This window comes from Charadrius vociferus, unplaced genomic scaffold (genome assembly GCF_000708025.1).
Source record: "Charadrius vociferus isolate BGI_N301 unplaced genomic scaffold, ASM70802v2 scaffold472, whole genome shotgun sequence".
NCBI lineage: Eukaryota > Metazoa > Chordata > Aves > Charadriiformes > Charadriidae > Charadrius > Charadrius vociferus.
In genome coordinates, this window is record NW_009647735.1 from 4,878,140 (window position 1) to 4,894,464 (window position 16,325).

Consider the following 16,325-nt stretch of genomic DNA (forward strand, 5'->3'; position numbering starts at 1 on the left):
CCTGCTGCCATGTAATTTCCTTATGATATGAATTAGCCTGAACAGCTGCTTTGTGAAGAGATTATTTTGTAAAGGAAACTGGTATATGCAGAATGGGTAGCGGAGAAACTCTGTAATACCTGTTTTGTTCTGCATGCCTTTAAATTCAGAGTGTGATGGAGAACAAGAATAGGTATGCATTAAAAGCGCGTTTTTGCACAGGTAGCTTGCAAAATGATAAAATAATCTATGTCCCTTTTGAAGTACGGCTTCTGCATATTATTGCTTAAAGAACACATCTTGGTGTGGTGCTTCTCAGTATGTGTTTTTATAGGATTCTTCCCTTGGGAGTTGATGGCATTTGCTGGCTTACGTAGTTATTTTCCTGAAGACTTACAGTGGTTAGGAAGGAGAAGAATTTTGGACTGTTGATGTTGGTACTTTTGGGTGTAGTCACAATTGCAGAGCAGAGGTTTGCATGTTAATGGGGAGGTTAAAGCTTTAACTTATTTGAGTTTTACTTAGGATCTTAAGCACTGGTGCTCGCTTGTCATCTTAGCTGCCTGCAAGGTAACCTATCCTTGCTTTCATAGGCAATAATAATTGTATTGAAATGGCAGCTTCACATCTTCTGTTTATCTGTAAAGTATTAACGTAGATGTCTAAAGGAGGATTAGCTTGTTAGTTTTATTTTTAATGGGTTGAATGAATAAGTTTGGCTAATATCTACAAGGTGAAATGGATATGAGCTACGTAAACTTCCAATTACTAGTTCAGGAGCTGATAGAGTGTTTTGTCATAGCTTGAACAAGGATACTGCTTTCCCAAGTCAAATGTGTAACAACTAGAATATATGTACTTTTCAATCATTTTTTGTAAACGCTTTTATTGCTTTCCTAAAAACTAAAAAATCCCAACCCCCATCTCCCCTAAACAACTTGTCTTATCTGACTTTGTTACTATGCTCTAATTAAAATCTAGTGGTTTCTTTGCTTGAGGTAGAAACAGAATTGTATTAGTAGAGAGTACGTAAAAACTCTTCAGTTAATCATTCATTGGCAGGGAGGAAAGTACAAGTTATTACTTCCACTTTTTCAATAATTATGCTGGTACCAGTTTCTATCTAAAGAGTGATATACTTTTTAAATTAGGGAACAGGTATAGTAAATTGGATAGAAGCGACCACCCATGATATTGTGAGATTTCTATTCAAGGTACTGGCTACCAACATTCTCACTGAAGCGAACACTGTCTCATGGAAGCAATATACTTGTAACTTCTTCAGCTAAACTTGGATTTAGCTTGAAACCTAATGAGGTCTGAATTGTCTGGTTCCTCAAAAAGGAGTAGTTTGTGCAGATTTTTCTAATTTGGTATTTGAACTGTTTCAGCCCATCCATTTGGTTCAGGTGTGCTCCACAGTTTCTTACCACCAAGTAGGTAGAACATCTTATTCACCATGGAGGGAAAAAAGCTTTTGCTTTTTTCGATTTTGCTAGTTATTGGTTTTCAAGTTTATTTTCAGGCCTCTGGTGGCACATCTCTGTGGTGTATAGAGCTGCATGTCTGTGAAGTCCTGGGTGAGGAATTTCTTTGACTAGCTAACAACTTCGAAATCAGTTGGAGTCGAAGTAGAGTAAGGTAAACCAAAATAGAAATCTCTGAAACATTTGTTGCCTGATTTTTCTAAATACATATATAAAAAAGTTTGCGTACAGAGAAGACTATGCTTAAGTTTTTCTCCACTACATCCTACACTGTGAGGTGTCTGTCCTGCCTCTTCACTGTTGTCCCTTAAACCCTGAAATGTGTCCTACACACAGATTTGAATTGGTTAAAGTTACTGCCTTCGTGGGAAAGGAAACTAGGTTTTCTTTTGTATACTTTTTTTTTTTTTGAGAGACTTCTAGGAGTTCCCTTAAGCTTAGTTTTTCACTAAAACTTCATCGTTTCAAACTTCCTCAGAGATGATTTTTAAATGTGTGGTCCAGGCTTTTACTTGAGTTGCCATGAACGAATAATTCTGTAGCTCACTGTGAAGATGACTGGTCATAAAGTAATGTCTAAGATTTTTGATCTTATGCGTTGATTTTTATCTCTGAAAGTTCTGGTGTGGGACGTAACCCTCTGAGTTTCTTTATACTTCACTTTTGCCTTTGTCTTTATTTGTTGCTCTCACATAAGGCATATCTTTCACTGAGACCTTGTACTTCAAATTAAATGAGTAGCACGTATATTACAATCTGATCCATGTAAAGGCATTACTTAAAAATATTCCAATCAAACTCTCTGATTACGGAAATGTAAGAAATACACCTGGCTGTAGCACTCCAACTAGCATGGCTAGAAGTAACACATAAGAGTGGATTGAGACTGAAAAGTTGATTGCAGAAAATAACAGAAAGTAATCCTGTTAAGCTGAGAATTCTCTAGCATGAACTGGAGTATTTAGGTGAAAGGTTTTGAGATTGGATTTTTTTTTTTATGTCCCATCTTTAGTGATCATCTGTTTTGAAGAGAGGTGGGGGGGAGAAAGAAAAAGGAGATGATTCCTTATTGCTATGCAGTTAAAGGTGCTTAGTGATAGAAACAATGAAGAAGTATGCCTGTCCTGTAAGGTAGTCTAAGGAGGCTGCCAACTTCTCTGACTTTCAACCTATTGTAACTGTTTTTGAGGGAGTCATAGGTTGTCTGAAGACAAGGGACTAGACAGTGGAGAGGGGCCTCGCTAATGTCCTTGACTCAAAGAACAGGGAGGCAGCAAAAGCACACCTTGGTTTAAATATTGAAAGAAAACTAGCAAAGACCTTAAATGCCTCATCTGAATGTAAATCTTGTTTGGAGCTTGCAGCAGACTGCAGTGGAAGGGCTAACCACAGAAAATAATATTTTTGGAAAAACAAATAAATCTTGCATTCTACATTGCTTTTCAGGGTCTAGCTTAACATGTAATGGCATTTGACTGCAGTTGCCATTGTCTCATCTCTTTATAGATTTTGTGTCTTATAGCACTGTTTCTGTTCTCTTCATTTACTGCTAGTGTTTGGGGAATGGCTGTTGTCTGAAAGGACAAAACCTGTATATACTATTGTGTAGATGGTCTGCATTAGTTACATAATCTTTCTTGGCTTTCATCCAATGCAATGAATGGCATAAAGCTGTTCCTGTTTTCTAGTTCTTTACCTTATGGTCTTTCAGAATTATGATTTTTCTGAACTATGATGATTTTTAATAGGTAGTGCTAATATACTTACCTGATTTGAAGTCAGTTCCTACTCTTACAAAGATAACCTCGACCTGTTTATTTCTTTTTCCGTTGGTGGAAGAGCATCTCTTTGTGTAGGAGGTTGATAGTGACAGATTTTAGTTCCTTTACAGCCTACTTACTCATCTTTGTCTGTCTTGGCTCTTCCATGTATAACTGGCATATGTTGTCCAGCTAAAGGTGCTGTATGTGTTAACAAGAAACATTTTTGAAGTTGACATAGTCCAGAAGACACTGTTGTCTTAATGCATTCACAGTCTCTGTCAGTTTTTTGTTTTGTTGAGGTGAGGACTAACAATCTGAAAGTATATTGTGAACATTTCCACAGTTCTGCTATATGCTTTAATACTGGAATCTATGTAGGTCAAAATTGGTAAGTTAAATGTAGACAAGTCACTTTGTCATCAGTTATACTTAGTATCCGTTTTGGAAAATGAATGGTAAGAATATGAATAGAGCAAACCAGAAACTTCATTAAAATTGTAGCTTTTTGAAAGAGAGACAATGAGAAGATTACAGTAGTTGGAGATGGTCCTGATACAATTAAAACCAAATACATATAAATCCTATTCTAGGTCAGGCATTTCTCGTTACCTTTACACCCATGACTTTTTTATCAGGTTCTCTTCAACAGCCTACTTAGAGCTAAGGAGCTTTGGGAGCTGCATACTAATCATAACTACTCTTCTGAGATAAGCCTACATTTCTGCAACTTGTCAGAGCTGTACAAAAGACTAGTGGCACCCTTTGGTAAAATGTTTTGTATACTGCTCACGGTTTTGAATATTACAGCTCTAAAAACTGATGATCAGGTATTTTAATACTGAAATACCATGTAGGTATTTATTCTTCTGGAATGGTGCTTTGGTAGGGACATGAGCTCTTTGTCAAATCTTCCATATGATTCTTTTGTAGCAACAAGATCCTCTAGAGATCTCTGTTAGTGTCCAAACGTGGAATTACAGTACAGCAAGAAACCGTTGAGTTGAGATTTAGCAGTTGGTGGATACCGGCTCCTTTTCAAGGTCATTTTCAGTGTCTCATCTTCTTCCTTTCTTTTGGAGAAGAGAGAATTAATTTTAGAGTCAGGATATGTCCTTAGTGATAATGTACAGCATTATTGATACTGAAGAGAGGTACAGTGGGAATGATCAGACAAGTTTAATAACAAGTGTGGAAGTGTTTGTGTCTCTCTGTTTATGATTGTTTCTAATACAAGGTTTTGAAGTAGATGTTAAATGAGAGTGTGTAGCAGGTAAACATGTTAATACAACTGAATTACAGAATTAAATTTTTATACCCAATATGTAGTACATGCAGTTTGCTCAAAGAAGTGAAGAAGATTCCAGAAAAATATTTACCCTTGTGATGCAAAACCTAAACTATTAAACACTTATGACAAATCAAAGTCAAGTCAGGTGTATTCGATATCCATACAGGGAAAATGGTGATTTTAAAATTCTCGTGGAAATATTTTCCTTACATGTTATCATCTGAACACTACTATAATATAACATTAAGCAGCATTCTGTCTTCTGTGATAGGGTGGATTGAAAAACAGCAAGCATGAATGCACGCTGTCCTCGCAAGAATATATTCATGAATTGCGATCTGGAATTTCAGAGGAAAAGCTTCTTAATTGTCTAGAGTCTTTGAGAGTGTCTCTAACTAGCAATCCAGTCAGGTAAGTAATAATGTCTGCTGTAGTTTACATCATGATGTTTTTGCTAAGCAATAAGGAGTTGTGGGTTGGTTGGTTGTTTTTTTTTTTTTTTGAAACCAGAGTAATTGTGCTAATACTTGTTGGCACAAGAAAGCAATTCTCAGCACACTGGAAAGAACAAGTGAAATATTTGCAACTGTCTGCAATATATTCTCACCTTTCACAGTGGTTCTCAACAATGTCTAGTTGTTGGAACTGAGCGTTTGTCTTAAGGGTTGATCATGTCATCCTGGGAAGCGAGACTTAAAGAAGTGTCTATGAAGAGATGTACAATCAGTATTGGAGACATAACTTTGCAAGTTTTAAATTTGATTAAGAAATAATTAAAACCATTTTTCTTCTTTCTTTCAGCTGGGTTAACAATTTTGGACATGAAGGTCTTGGACTTCTGTTGGATGCATTGGAAAAGCTTCTTGACAAGAAACAGTAAGGACTCGGATCATTTGAAGGGAGCGGTAGCGGAACTTGTGAAGATTGATTGTGCTTATGTTATTTTCCTCTTCCCTTTTAAGGCAAGAAAGTATTGATAAGAAGAATCAACATAAACTTATCCAGTGCCTCAAAGCATTTATGAACAATAAAGTAAGAAATATTTTAAATTCGAATACTTGTAGCCTGATTGGTTTTTGTTGCATTTAATATCTATGTAGCATGCTGAATCTCAGACAAGGAAGGCAAGCTTGTATATCCAGTGTGAGCTGACCCTCTGGAAACATAGGTGTTAAACTTAGAGTTACTTTTTGTTGAGAGACTTGTTCATAAAGCTTTCTGAAAAATGCATTTTGTCTTAGTTTTGTTAAATATTACTGATTTTCGAAAGTAAAATATTTGGCAAACAGGATGATAGTATAGATTTAAGTGAATTTGGAAATAATTGGTTGTGAAATTGAAAGGAAAATATTGTTTTATAAATTCAGATTTCAATACATGATTGTTTTTGTTAATATAATTTCTCTTTCACGTGATTTTAAATTGCGTATGATTTAATCTTTTCAGCTACAGTTTTTAAGTTGACAGGTAGTTGGTAAAGGATAACATTTCAATCTAGTTTAAGGTGTATCTAACTTGTTTCTAACATGAGTTACTCATGTTCATGAAGTGTGAGTACTGTTTCTAAAGTTGATGTGTTAAACTTGTTATTTTGCTTTATTCATAGCAAAATCTAAAGTGCTGTTGTAATGATTTATTCCCCCTACCTGTAATAAATACAACTCTGCATTAAAGTTACTTTTAACTACTGTTACTCAGTTAAGTAAAATCTCACAGAATAGCCTGTGTGATGAAGTGGGAAAAGTAAACTTAACTGGTCATGTTGTTCCCCCACCGCTGTTCTTACACTTACACTAACTTCAAACAATTAGATATTCTGTTTGCTAACTATCCTGAAGTTAATGAAAATGAATAGGAAAACTAATGCTACTTTGAAATAAATGCCTATGTGTGAGGTTTTTCTTTTTATTTATCTGTATAGAAAGTGAAATAGAACATAAAATAAATAAAAAAGATAGTTGTTTCAAAAAAGAATTTCAACCTCTATTGTTCATTAGATGGAAAATGTTATTTCAACTGGCCAGGAGCTGTTACAGTTATGGGGGGAGATGACTTTTTCATACTGTCGAGGTGTTCCAGATATAAAGAGAAAATAAAAACGGGTTTTTCTTTTGGTGGATACCTGATTTTAAAAGATACGGTATCTTCCTTAGGTACTGACTCATTCTCATTCTTAGAGAAAGCCTCAAATGTGAGATTGGGAAGATTGACTTGTGTGCCCAAACAATAATAGCCAGAAGGTTTTAGTAGAGTGTTGCTGAACTTCATATGGGGAGGTGTGTGTGGGGATTCCTAAGGATCTGAAGCCCAAAGATGATGAGTATTCAAGGTAAATACAGTCTGTTCACTGTAAGCTTTTTTTTTTTTTTTCCTTTAAGTATGGATTACAAAGGATTCTAGGAGATGAAAGAAGTCTCCTGCTGTTATCGAGAGCAATTGATCCAAAGCAACCACACATGATGACTGAAACAGTGAAAATACTTTCTGCTATCTGCATTGTGGGAGAGGAAAATATGTAAGTAAGATACTGAAACAAATTGGGGTGTTCTTGGTGGGTGGTGTGTGGTTGTTTGGTTTCTTTTTTTGTTTGTTTGGTTTTGTATTTTTTTTTTTTTTTTTTGGAATGCTCATGAGTTGTCAGTTTAGACACAGGTGAGAACTTTGCAGTGAAACAAATGTAACCTGTTGAGTCTTTGTTTTCTTAATGTGTTTAAATGAAAAGAGACTTTCACCTGTTCTGTTGCATTAATTCAGTATTAAATTAGACAAAAGCAATTAAGCAGAGATCTACAAACCATGGCTTAAGTGGAAGGTCTGAAAGGACTATGATTGCTTACTGTAGAGAAAAGACGCCTTAATAAGCCATAACTGTTCATAAATGGCTGCTGGAGAAGGAATACATACTTCATTTCATATATATCCCTGATGAGTATAACAAGGAATTTTGAACTTTTAGTTGCCACAAGAAAAGCTGTCAGATTTAAATACAATTTTGAACAGTGTGTGTTAGCATGGGGCACTACTGAGCCTATTATTGTGGGAGGATTGAGATTCGGGCGTCTCCCCTGAGGAGGGGAGATAAACTCACTGTATTTGAAAATTACTGGTTTGAGATCACATGTTAAGATTTATTCATTAGTTTCGAAGATAACATTAATCATGCAGAAATAAATATATTTATGGATTTTATTAAAATATCTCTCTACCTAAACATAACAAATTCGATAGGGGCAAAAAGTTTACATTTCTAGCTGAATTTTTCAATAGTTCAAGCTATGGAGTTAAGTAGCGTATGTCTATGAGCTTTTTAAAACAAAGATTATTAGTTTAGTCTTAGTTTACTGAAGGTTGAAAGTAGCAAACTCCATGTCTGGTATGCAATACACGGATAAAACCATTTTGATTTCTGAAAAGACAACTTGAAGTCAGTTAGTACCTAATGCACAGTCTTGCAAAGGTCTAGTGATTTATTTTTTTCATTGCTTGTTTCTTAGCTGGGTGTCACAATAATTTAGAGATTTATTCACCTTTTTTTAAATTCAACATTAATATTGTAGGTATTAACACTTGGTTAAGTGTTGGCTTGTTTTCAACTTTACATAGATTAATTGTAGATAAATGCGTTCAAATTCTCTGTCAGTACACTCAAGTCTCAAGTTGTGTAAATAGTGGACTAAATAAAATGACAAAGTTGGCTGTGGTATGCTTTTTGACATTTTATCTTTCTCTTAGTCTGGACAAGATTTTAGGTGCTATAACAACTGCTGCTGAAAGGCACAACAGGGAACGCTTTTCTCAGATTGTTGAAGGACTGGAAAACCATGAATTCTTACAACTTCAGGTGGGTTTACTTTTTTATGTGCTTACTAGTACTTCAGAAATAATCTAAAATACTAGAAGACTGTATTATTTTATCATCTGTAGATTATTTAACAGCAAAGTCTTTTAGTGCTGTTAGTTTGGTGTTCAGTAAAAGAGGAAAAATAAATAGAAATGTCCTGCTGATACTAGATTTCCTAATTGTTAACGGTGTGAAACCAAGAAACTCACTTCCTTGTCCCAAAAATAGGATTAAAAAGTTTTGAATGTAAAGAAAAGAGAGTAATGAGTGATTCCCCCCCCCCCCCAGTCTTGCCCCACCCAAAGTAAGCAAAATCCCTCGTACTTACAGTTTGGAACTGGTTCCATTGAAGTAATGTATTTGTAAAAAGGCAGAACAAGTTTTGTGTGTTGCTCTTGAAATGAGTATTTGGGTTTAATTTAGAACCACAACTGGAGTGCCTTAACTAAGCACACACATGAAGTATCTTACTGTTTGAACTACCTGTGGCAGGAACATTTGGTAATATTTGGTAATATTACTAAATAATATAATATATATTTTTTTTTTATAGCTTTCACTTTCAGTTTACTAGTTCTATAGTTGGCTACAGATAGATGCATAGCTTAATGTATCTATCCCTGTGCAGGGAGTGCTTAGATTTCATACGCAGTCATCTATTGAAAAGAATTGCTTCAGGAACTACAGTGCTATTGCCTTGTGGGTAGTGCGGTAATTTACTTTTTATTCTTACCTGTCCTGAGTCCTGTGCGAAAGTATAACACTCTTTAATTCCTAAGGATAGACATGCAGATTTCTTCTATTGCTAAGAAATCTATAAGATATACATGCAGCTGTGTTACTACTGCTGGTACTTTGGGCAGCAGTATATGCAGCCTAGTAAATATTCAGATATATAATAACTATGGCAGATGTGGATGGGGTGTGTCCATTTATGGCAGGGTACCTTTTGAGATTAGTAGTGTGCAGGAGGATAGCGTTGCTACAAGAATGGTGAATTCCTCAGTGTGTGTTTGGCATCTGTCCTTCATCAGCCACTGGTGCATCTCTAGCCATAATCTAGTGAGTTTTTAAAATTATTTTTATAAAATAAGTGTCTCATGTGCCAGTGATCTTTACTGAGTCACGTCCTGTGTCACATGTTCATTACTGCTTATGTGTAAGTAGATAGAGGTTTTTTATTCTCTGTATACACCTGAATAGCCCAAGACTTCTGGTTGCTATTAGAATGCAAACTTTTTTAATTGCTTTTTTTTTGATAGCTGTAACTGTTTGCATAGAGACCTAGTGGCTGAATATCCTACTAAAGGATGATTTTGGCTGAGTTCCTTCTCATAATACAGTATTTATCCAACTTCTGTATTACTAAGGTACTATAGCTGAAAGGCAGGGCAGGTATACCTGCATGGAAGGTATACTTTTTTCCATTATTAGATTATATATGTGTCAGCAATAGTTGCCTTAATGCTATGTTTACTGTCAGTAGTTCTTGTTTCAGAGCTGATGAGTTGATGATGTTCAGTATGTTTCTATAAATGACATTCTAATCTTAATAATGCTCTCACAAAAGAATTAATTTTGAAGTCGTCGTCTCCTTTATGACTGTGATTTAAAGCAAACAAAATAACCACACAACATTTCAGCCCCCCCCCGAAAACTCACTTATACATCAGTAAAGGTACAATTGCAAGACTCATTAACTTGTTTCTGACAAAAGCGTTCTTTACTTGTAATGTATTAGCACAAGCCATTAAGCCTGAGTCTCTTCTGGCAAAAGCAATCATAGCAGATGGCACCTCTTCTCTCTATTAATTTCAGATTGGACATGTACTTTGGCTTGTTAAGTCATGTCATAGTAGTAAAATAACAAGAATCATTCAAGCGAGCATGATGATATTACATTATTTGAAGACACAGCAGTGTAAAGGGAATGCCTTTTGAAAGAATGTTTTAATAGAAATGTAAGACTCCATAAGGTGTTCCATTAAAACTAAATAGTGAATGTAATTAGAACAGGAAGGGTGCTTTTATCTTACTTTTTTTCTCTGCAGCTACTGATTTTTATTTTATTTTTTTTTTCCTACTCTAATGCTACCTCTATTTGCAGTTAACATCTCTTACTAAGCTTGGTATTTCCCTGGAGTCCTATTTTAGTCTTTTAACATGTATCAGCACTTGTGACATTATGCTATTGTCTACCTGTTTTAAAGTAAATCAATTAAAGTGCACAGCTGTTTGATTAAAGCATTAGCCAGTATCCTGAGACCTCGGGTATTTTGCTGAAGTGCTGTGTGGGAGTAGAAAAGACACCTGGGGATGTGAATTATTTTGTGTTTGGATGTTTTTGGGGTGGCTTTGTTATGGGTGTGTTTTATTAACTTTTGATTACTGTATAAGCAGGTTGTTTTCAAATTGGTGATTACTGTGGAAAAAGATAAGTTGCATTGTGTTACTGTAGCTGTAGTGTGGGAATAACTTTCTGAAATAAAATATGATCTTTTATGTGATAAAATTTTCACAGAGCAGGAACAGTAACAATATGAAAACAGAGCAGTATTTGGTGTTGCTTAAATTAACCAAAATCATGTTACATGTATGCTGCATAATAAATACTATTGATCCCTTGAAATTTGGTTTTATGGTTTTATAATTAAACTGAAATAGTCAAAGACAGTATTTATTTTCATACTATAAATACTAAAATTTTTTGCCTATATTTCTGTTAACAGGTGGCGTGTATGCAGCTCATAAATGCCCTTGTTACTTCTCCAGATGATCTTGATTTCAGGATACACTTGAGAAATGAGTTTTTACGTTGTGGCCTGAAGAAGATATTGCCTGTAAGTCATTTGAATATAGGAATTGATCACAGTCAGCTGTTTGTGAATGTTGAAGGTAACCAAATTGTTTTACTGAGAGCAGCAGATGTGAAAGATGGGAGGTGGGGAAGGTCAGACCTGGAAAGGACTGTCAATCCAAATCTGGTTTCATTCTGCGTAGTTGCACATTTAAGATGTCATTAACTATGTAAACCAGAATGGTAGTTGAAACAGGTCAATATATTAGAAATTAAATTAGGATAGTCAAATTTAGCGTGAAGAGCTCAAAGCACATGGAGTGAACGTGAGTCTGACTATGGAACCAATCTTGGATTAACTTTCTTTGTATATGCTGTTCCTGTTGTTTTCTGTGAATTTTTTTTTTCTTTAATCAGCCTTCTGAAAAATGCATTTGGAATTTTTAAGGAAAAATCAAATCAGCTCCTTCATTCTCTTTGAGACGGTGTATCTTCATGCAGCTGCATGGAAGTATGCCTTTATGGGTAGTTGGGCATGAATATTTGTGACTTAGGGGCACGCCTATAGCTCTTAAGCATCAGAATAGTTTTTAGGTTACATCAAGAATACGTATGCTTTAGCTAGTCAACAGTTTCTCACAAAAGGTGAGAGAAACTAAAGAGTATGTGCTTATATTTGTCTGCAACGGAATTAATACTGCTATAATTTTAAGAATTATAAATTAAAGAATTATAAATTTCAAGTATTATAAACATTTGCCAGCAATAAAACCTCCAGTTTTTAGCACATTCAGCTTTGAAACTTAGTGATGTGTGTATGTTAGTTTTTCTTAGGGTAGGTATTTAGGTTTTATGTCATGTAGATATATTAATGTGATCTGCTCTCTTTATTTGCTATAAAACATCTGAAAGCCTGAAGAACTCTTAAGATTATTTTTTGGTGGGTTTTTTTTTTTTAAATCTACTGAAAATTATTTTACATAATCAATAAAGGCTTTAAAACTTTAAGAATTAGGGGTGGGTTAGGTGGCAAATAAACAGACTTGTAATAAATCACGATAGAAAACTTTGTAGAGTGTACTGACACACAGATATGAATTTAAAAGCAATTAGTATTTAGTGATAACAATTTTTTTTAAGTGTTGAACAGCTATTGTGTTGAAATTCTGTCTCTGGTAAGGTTAATTGATATTACAGCTTACATGAAATATTAACTACAGTAGTCAATACCATCTTGCTGTTTGTTTATTTGTGAGGTATTAATTACAACATACATATTGAACTCAGATCGTTAATTCTGCAGGGAACGAATGTCCAAGGTAGAGGTTGGGTTTTTTTTTTTTTGCATTAGAAAGCAACTTCCTTAATGATCTTAAGACTTTGGGCTCATATCTGTGCTTAGGGCTAAATTTTCAAGAAATTTATAAATGATAATTTCTTGGACAAAATATAAAAGATCAGGAGGAGAATCCGTATTTCTCTCTTAATCTGTCTAGATTCACAGTAGCCTTCTCCGGTTTTCAAATGTTAGAATTGGTATGAGTTTCTACTTTTTTTGGGAACATACGCAGTTGCCATTCAGTTTGTGCATATCCAGTTATGACAATTCCAGGCCAATTTTCGTTTAAAGCATGGAGTGCTTTCACAGTAGCAGCTCTTGAACTAGTTTCCTTTTTTGTGATTTGCCTAGTAGGAAGCTAAACTTGGTTCTTCAGTGTATTAGAGAAATTGCTTATATTTCTTAAGGAAAATCAAATTTTTCTGTGTTCCAAGTACTACCTTTTGTTATGTTTTTTATTTCTCAAGGTACTATGGGTGCTTTTTTGATTAATTTATATGATTAACTTCTGTGATTAACTTATGGATGTTTTTAGATTAACTTAATAGCAGAAGTTGTAAGTGTATCTTCTTTACGCTTCTTGCATTCACTTTCATTAATGTTTTGAAATCTCCTTATGCTATTTTTTACAAGAAACTCTGATATGAACAAGCATAAACTGCTGACTATATCCTATTAAGACAACTCAACTCAATTAGAAGGCTTCGTGTTTGTTTTGCGGCCCATGCCTGCTATATTTGCTGTTATTTTGCCTTAATTTTTCTCAGCTGTGCAATTATAATAAAAAAGCACAGGCACTGAGTTAGTTTCCTCCTATCCCAAAGGTTAATTTCTTATATTTTGTCATGATATAATCTTTGAAGGGGGGAATTCTTGCTTTAAAAAGGGGAAAATTAAGATAAGCTATGCCTTGAAAAATAGGGCTTGAAAGATAAGGAAAATGAAGAGCTTGATATTCAGCTGAAAGTGTTTGATGAGAACAAAGAAGAAGACTTAATTGAACTGTCACATCGTCTCAATGATATCAGAGCTGAAATGGAATATCCTTTATAGAAATGGTGTTGTAACTTGTTGCGTCATTTAGTAACTTTATTAAACATAAGTTAGAATGCTATATGTGCAGCTTATTTGTCACAGTTGTGTACCTTCTCAGGCACTTTCTCAAGCAGATTTCTTTCCACTTGTTTTTTGTTGAAAAATAGTACTTAAATTTGCATGCCAAAAAAATTTGTAAGTCATTGGGAACTGAATTAATTTTTCATAAATTAATTCATAAATTTCATTTACTAAGCTAAACTCCAGCTTGTAATACATGAAGATAGAAAATTACACCCATATTATATTATAATTATAAGTTTGAAGAAAAATTAGTTTTGATAACGTAAGTTGAAACAAAATTTCTAGTAGGTTCTGAAGCACTTAAGATGGATACCTTCTCTAGTTGTGAAGAAGTGGTAAATTTAAAGTTAAATTTAAAGTTCAGAATACTTGCTTGCAGTTTTTAAGACTAGTAGCTTGTACTTAAGCAGTGGAAAATAGGTGCCATCAATGAGAGGAACAGGAAATCACTAAGAAGTAACACTGTGGCATTACAGAATGGGTAATTACAGGTAATTTTCTTCTTAAAGAAATTAAAATGATGGATGTGTAATTGTCAATAGCCTGGCTCACTTTGTAATGAAAATGAAAGCTTTGTGTGAAATATGTTTACAGGTTTCTATGGCAGTAAGTATGTAGTATGATTTTTCTGAGAAGTAATAAAACATGGCTTAAATAGGGTATGGAGTTTCTATAGATAATCTTAGTGGAAAAAGGATGTTATTAGTAAGGATAGTAATTTGGAGTGTTGATAGGTTTTGCTTGCGCAATATGAACGATGTCTAGGGAACTGGGTTTGAGGTGGGTGGGTGTGTTGTGTAGTGGGTTGTTTTTTGTGTGTCTGTCTTTGTTTTAATTTTTCTTTTTTAAGACCTTTTATTTCCTTAACAAAGTTTGCACTGATGTGAATGAAGTATTTCATCTGCTGTACAATATGTTGAAAGATACTTCTTCTGAAAATTATTTCTTGTCAATTCTCCAACATTTTCTTCTCATCAGGAGTGATTACTATGTCCGGTAAGTATCAACTGTCAGGTTTGATTTTTTTTTGAAAGGGATAGGGGGAAAAATAGAAATCATGACCCTGGTAAACTGAGTAGGTCATAATCACGCATGAATAGTTGTTCTGTAACAGATGTGTTACTTGTCTTTCTGCTAAATTTTAATATTGAAAAGAACTCGTTAAATATAATAATGCTTATTTCAAAGAACTGTATTCTAATGCCTTCATCTCAAAATCTCTTAACTTGTTGACCGCTTTTGCTTTTTTTTCCGAGTTTGATAGCTTCATGACTTCAGAGAATCTGCAAGTTAGTGGTTTAATAATCAAAAATACTTCCACAGTACCTTGCATCTTGTGTTTTCAGTGTAAGCTTCTCTTTTGTGTACTTCATAGTGTCTTAGCAGTGTCAACGTACCACATATAAAATCTATTTTCAGGAAGTAATTTTTTTTGTTGTATAGGGGTGATAAAAACAATTGATATGCAAGATGGTAAAATTAGGAAGTAAAATACAACCTGTTAAATATTCAATTTTTATAACTTTTTTTTTTAAATTGAAAGTTTGGAATATCGTCAGTTTAGTTTTGAGGGTTTTCTACTTAGAGAGCTTCAGTAATATGTGAAATTGAGATGTAATACTTTGCACTGGTAAAAACTACTAACTTTGAAGACAGAATTTCCTCATCTTGGAGATTCCTGATGTTGTTGTATAGAGATGTATATCAAGCAATTAAGTTAATTATTAACTAATTTTCTAAGTCATTCAATACTGGGGCTGTTGCCAGTGATGGAATTAACTGTGTTGAGAATGTGCTAAATAATTCTTGTAGCATACACTGAAAATACTAAAGACGTTGTTGATTGTATTCATTATTGTCTGGCAAAGGATAAATGAAAAGTGCACAATGTTTTGTGGAGTCCTGAGCTAGGTATCCTTCTGAGAAACTAACAAGAGTGCTTCATTAGCTAGAACACAACTAAGACTCGATACTTTTACTGGCATTTGTACAACTCCTATATTGGGAATTAAATTTGCCCCTTTTTTTCTCCTCCACGTTGCATAAATGATTGTTCATGTTCTTATTACCCTGTAAAATGTTTTCTTTGGTAGACCTCAATATTACAAGATAATAGAAGAGTGTGTATCACAGATAGTATTGCACTGCAGTGGCATGGACCCAGATTTTAAATGCAGAGGAAGAATGGACGTGGATTTTACTCATCTTATCGGTTTGTATACAATAAGCAATTTTACCTTTTTTTACTGCAGTGCGCTTTTTTTCTTTGCCTGCTTCTGTCTAAACTTAAATTGACTGTGTGAATTTTTTCACTTTTCTGGTAACATACATGTAAGCTACAGGTGTTCTTGTGGAGAAGGCCAGACCAAGCTCTGCGGCATTTGATAAAATGACAATGATGATGTTTACTTTTCCAAATTTGTCTTGACTTATATCTGAATAGAATAGTTGTAATAACGAAAAATTGCTTGTCCATAAATTCTTTGAATTTCAGATCTTTTAGAAATAACAAAATTCCATTAGCATTAATTATTAGTGGATTTATAATTATTCTATGGTTAATTCTAAGAATTTTTTCTGTAATATTTTTCAAGTATTTGAGGTTAGTTTAAGGTCAACTAATCAGTTAAAGCATTGAGGGACTGTGGATGTTCATGTCATGTGGCAAAGAAGCAGCTGAGTAAATATCTTTGAAATGTCAGTAATCAGCAT

At 34.3% G+C, this 16,325-nt stretch overlaps 1 protein-coding gene across 1 annotated transcript in view; it reads left to right on the top strand.

Moving 5' to 3' along the window:
• DIAPH2 (diaphanous-related formin 2) overlaps window positions 1–16,325 on the top strand; it is a 174,752-nt gene that overhangs the window by 11,092 nt on the left and 147,335 nt on the right. Inside the window, exons 5-13 of the mRNA XM_009881778.1 lie at window positions 4,789–4,928; window positions 5,319–5,393; window positions 5,480–5,549; window positions 6,896–7,032; window positions 8,250–8,358; window positions 11,088–11,198; window positions 13,416–13,534; window positions 14,493–14,609; window positions 15,707–15,825. Of these exons, the coding sequence (XP_009880080.1) occupies window positions 4,789–4,928; window positions 5,319–5,393; window positions 5,480–5,549; window positions 6,896–7,032; window positions 8,250–8,358; window positions 11,088–11,198; window positions 13,416–13,534; window positions 14,493–14,609; window positions 15,707–15,825 (997 nt within the window). The remainder of the gene's footprint in view (window positions 1–4,788; window positions 4,929–5,318; window positions 5,394–5,479; window positions 5,550–6,895; window positions 7,033–8,249; window positions 8,359–11,087; window positions 11,199–13,415; window positions 13,535–14,492; window positions 14,610–15,706; window positions 15,826–16,325) is intronic.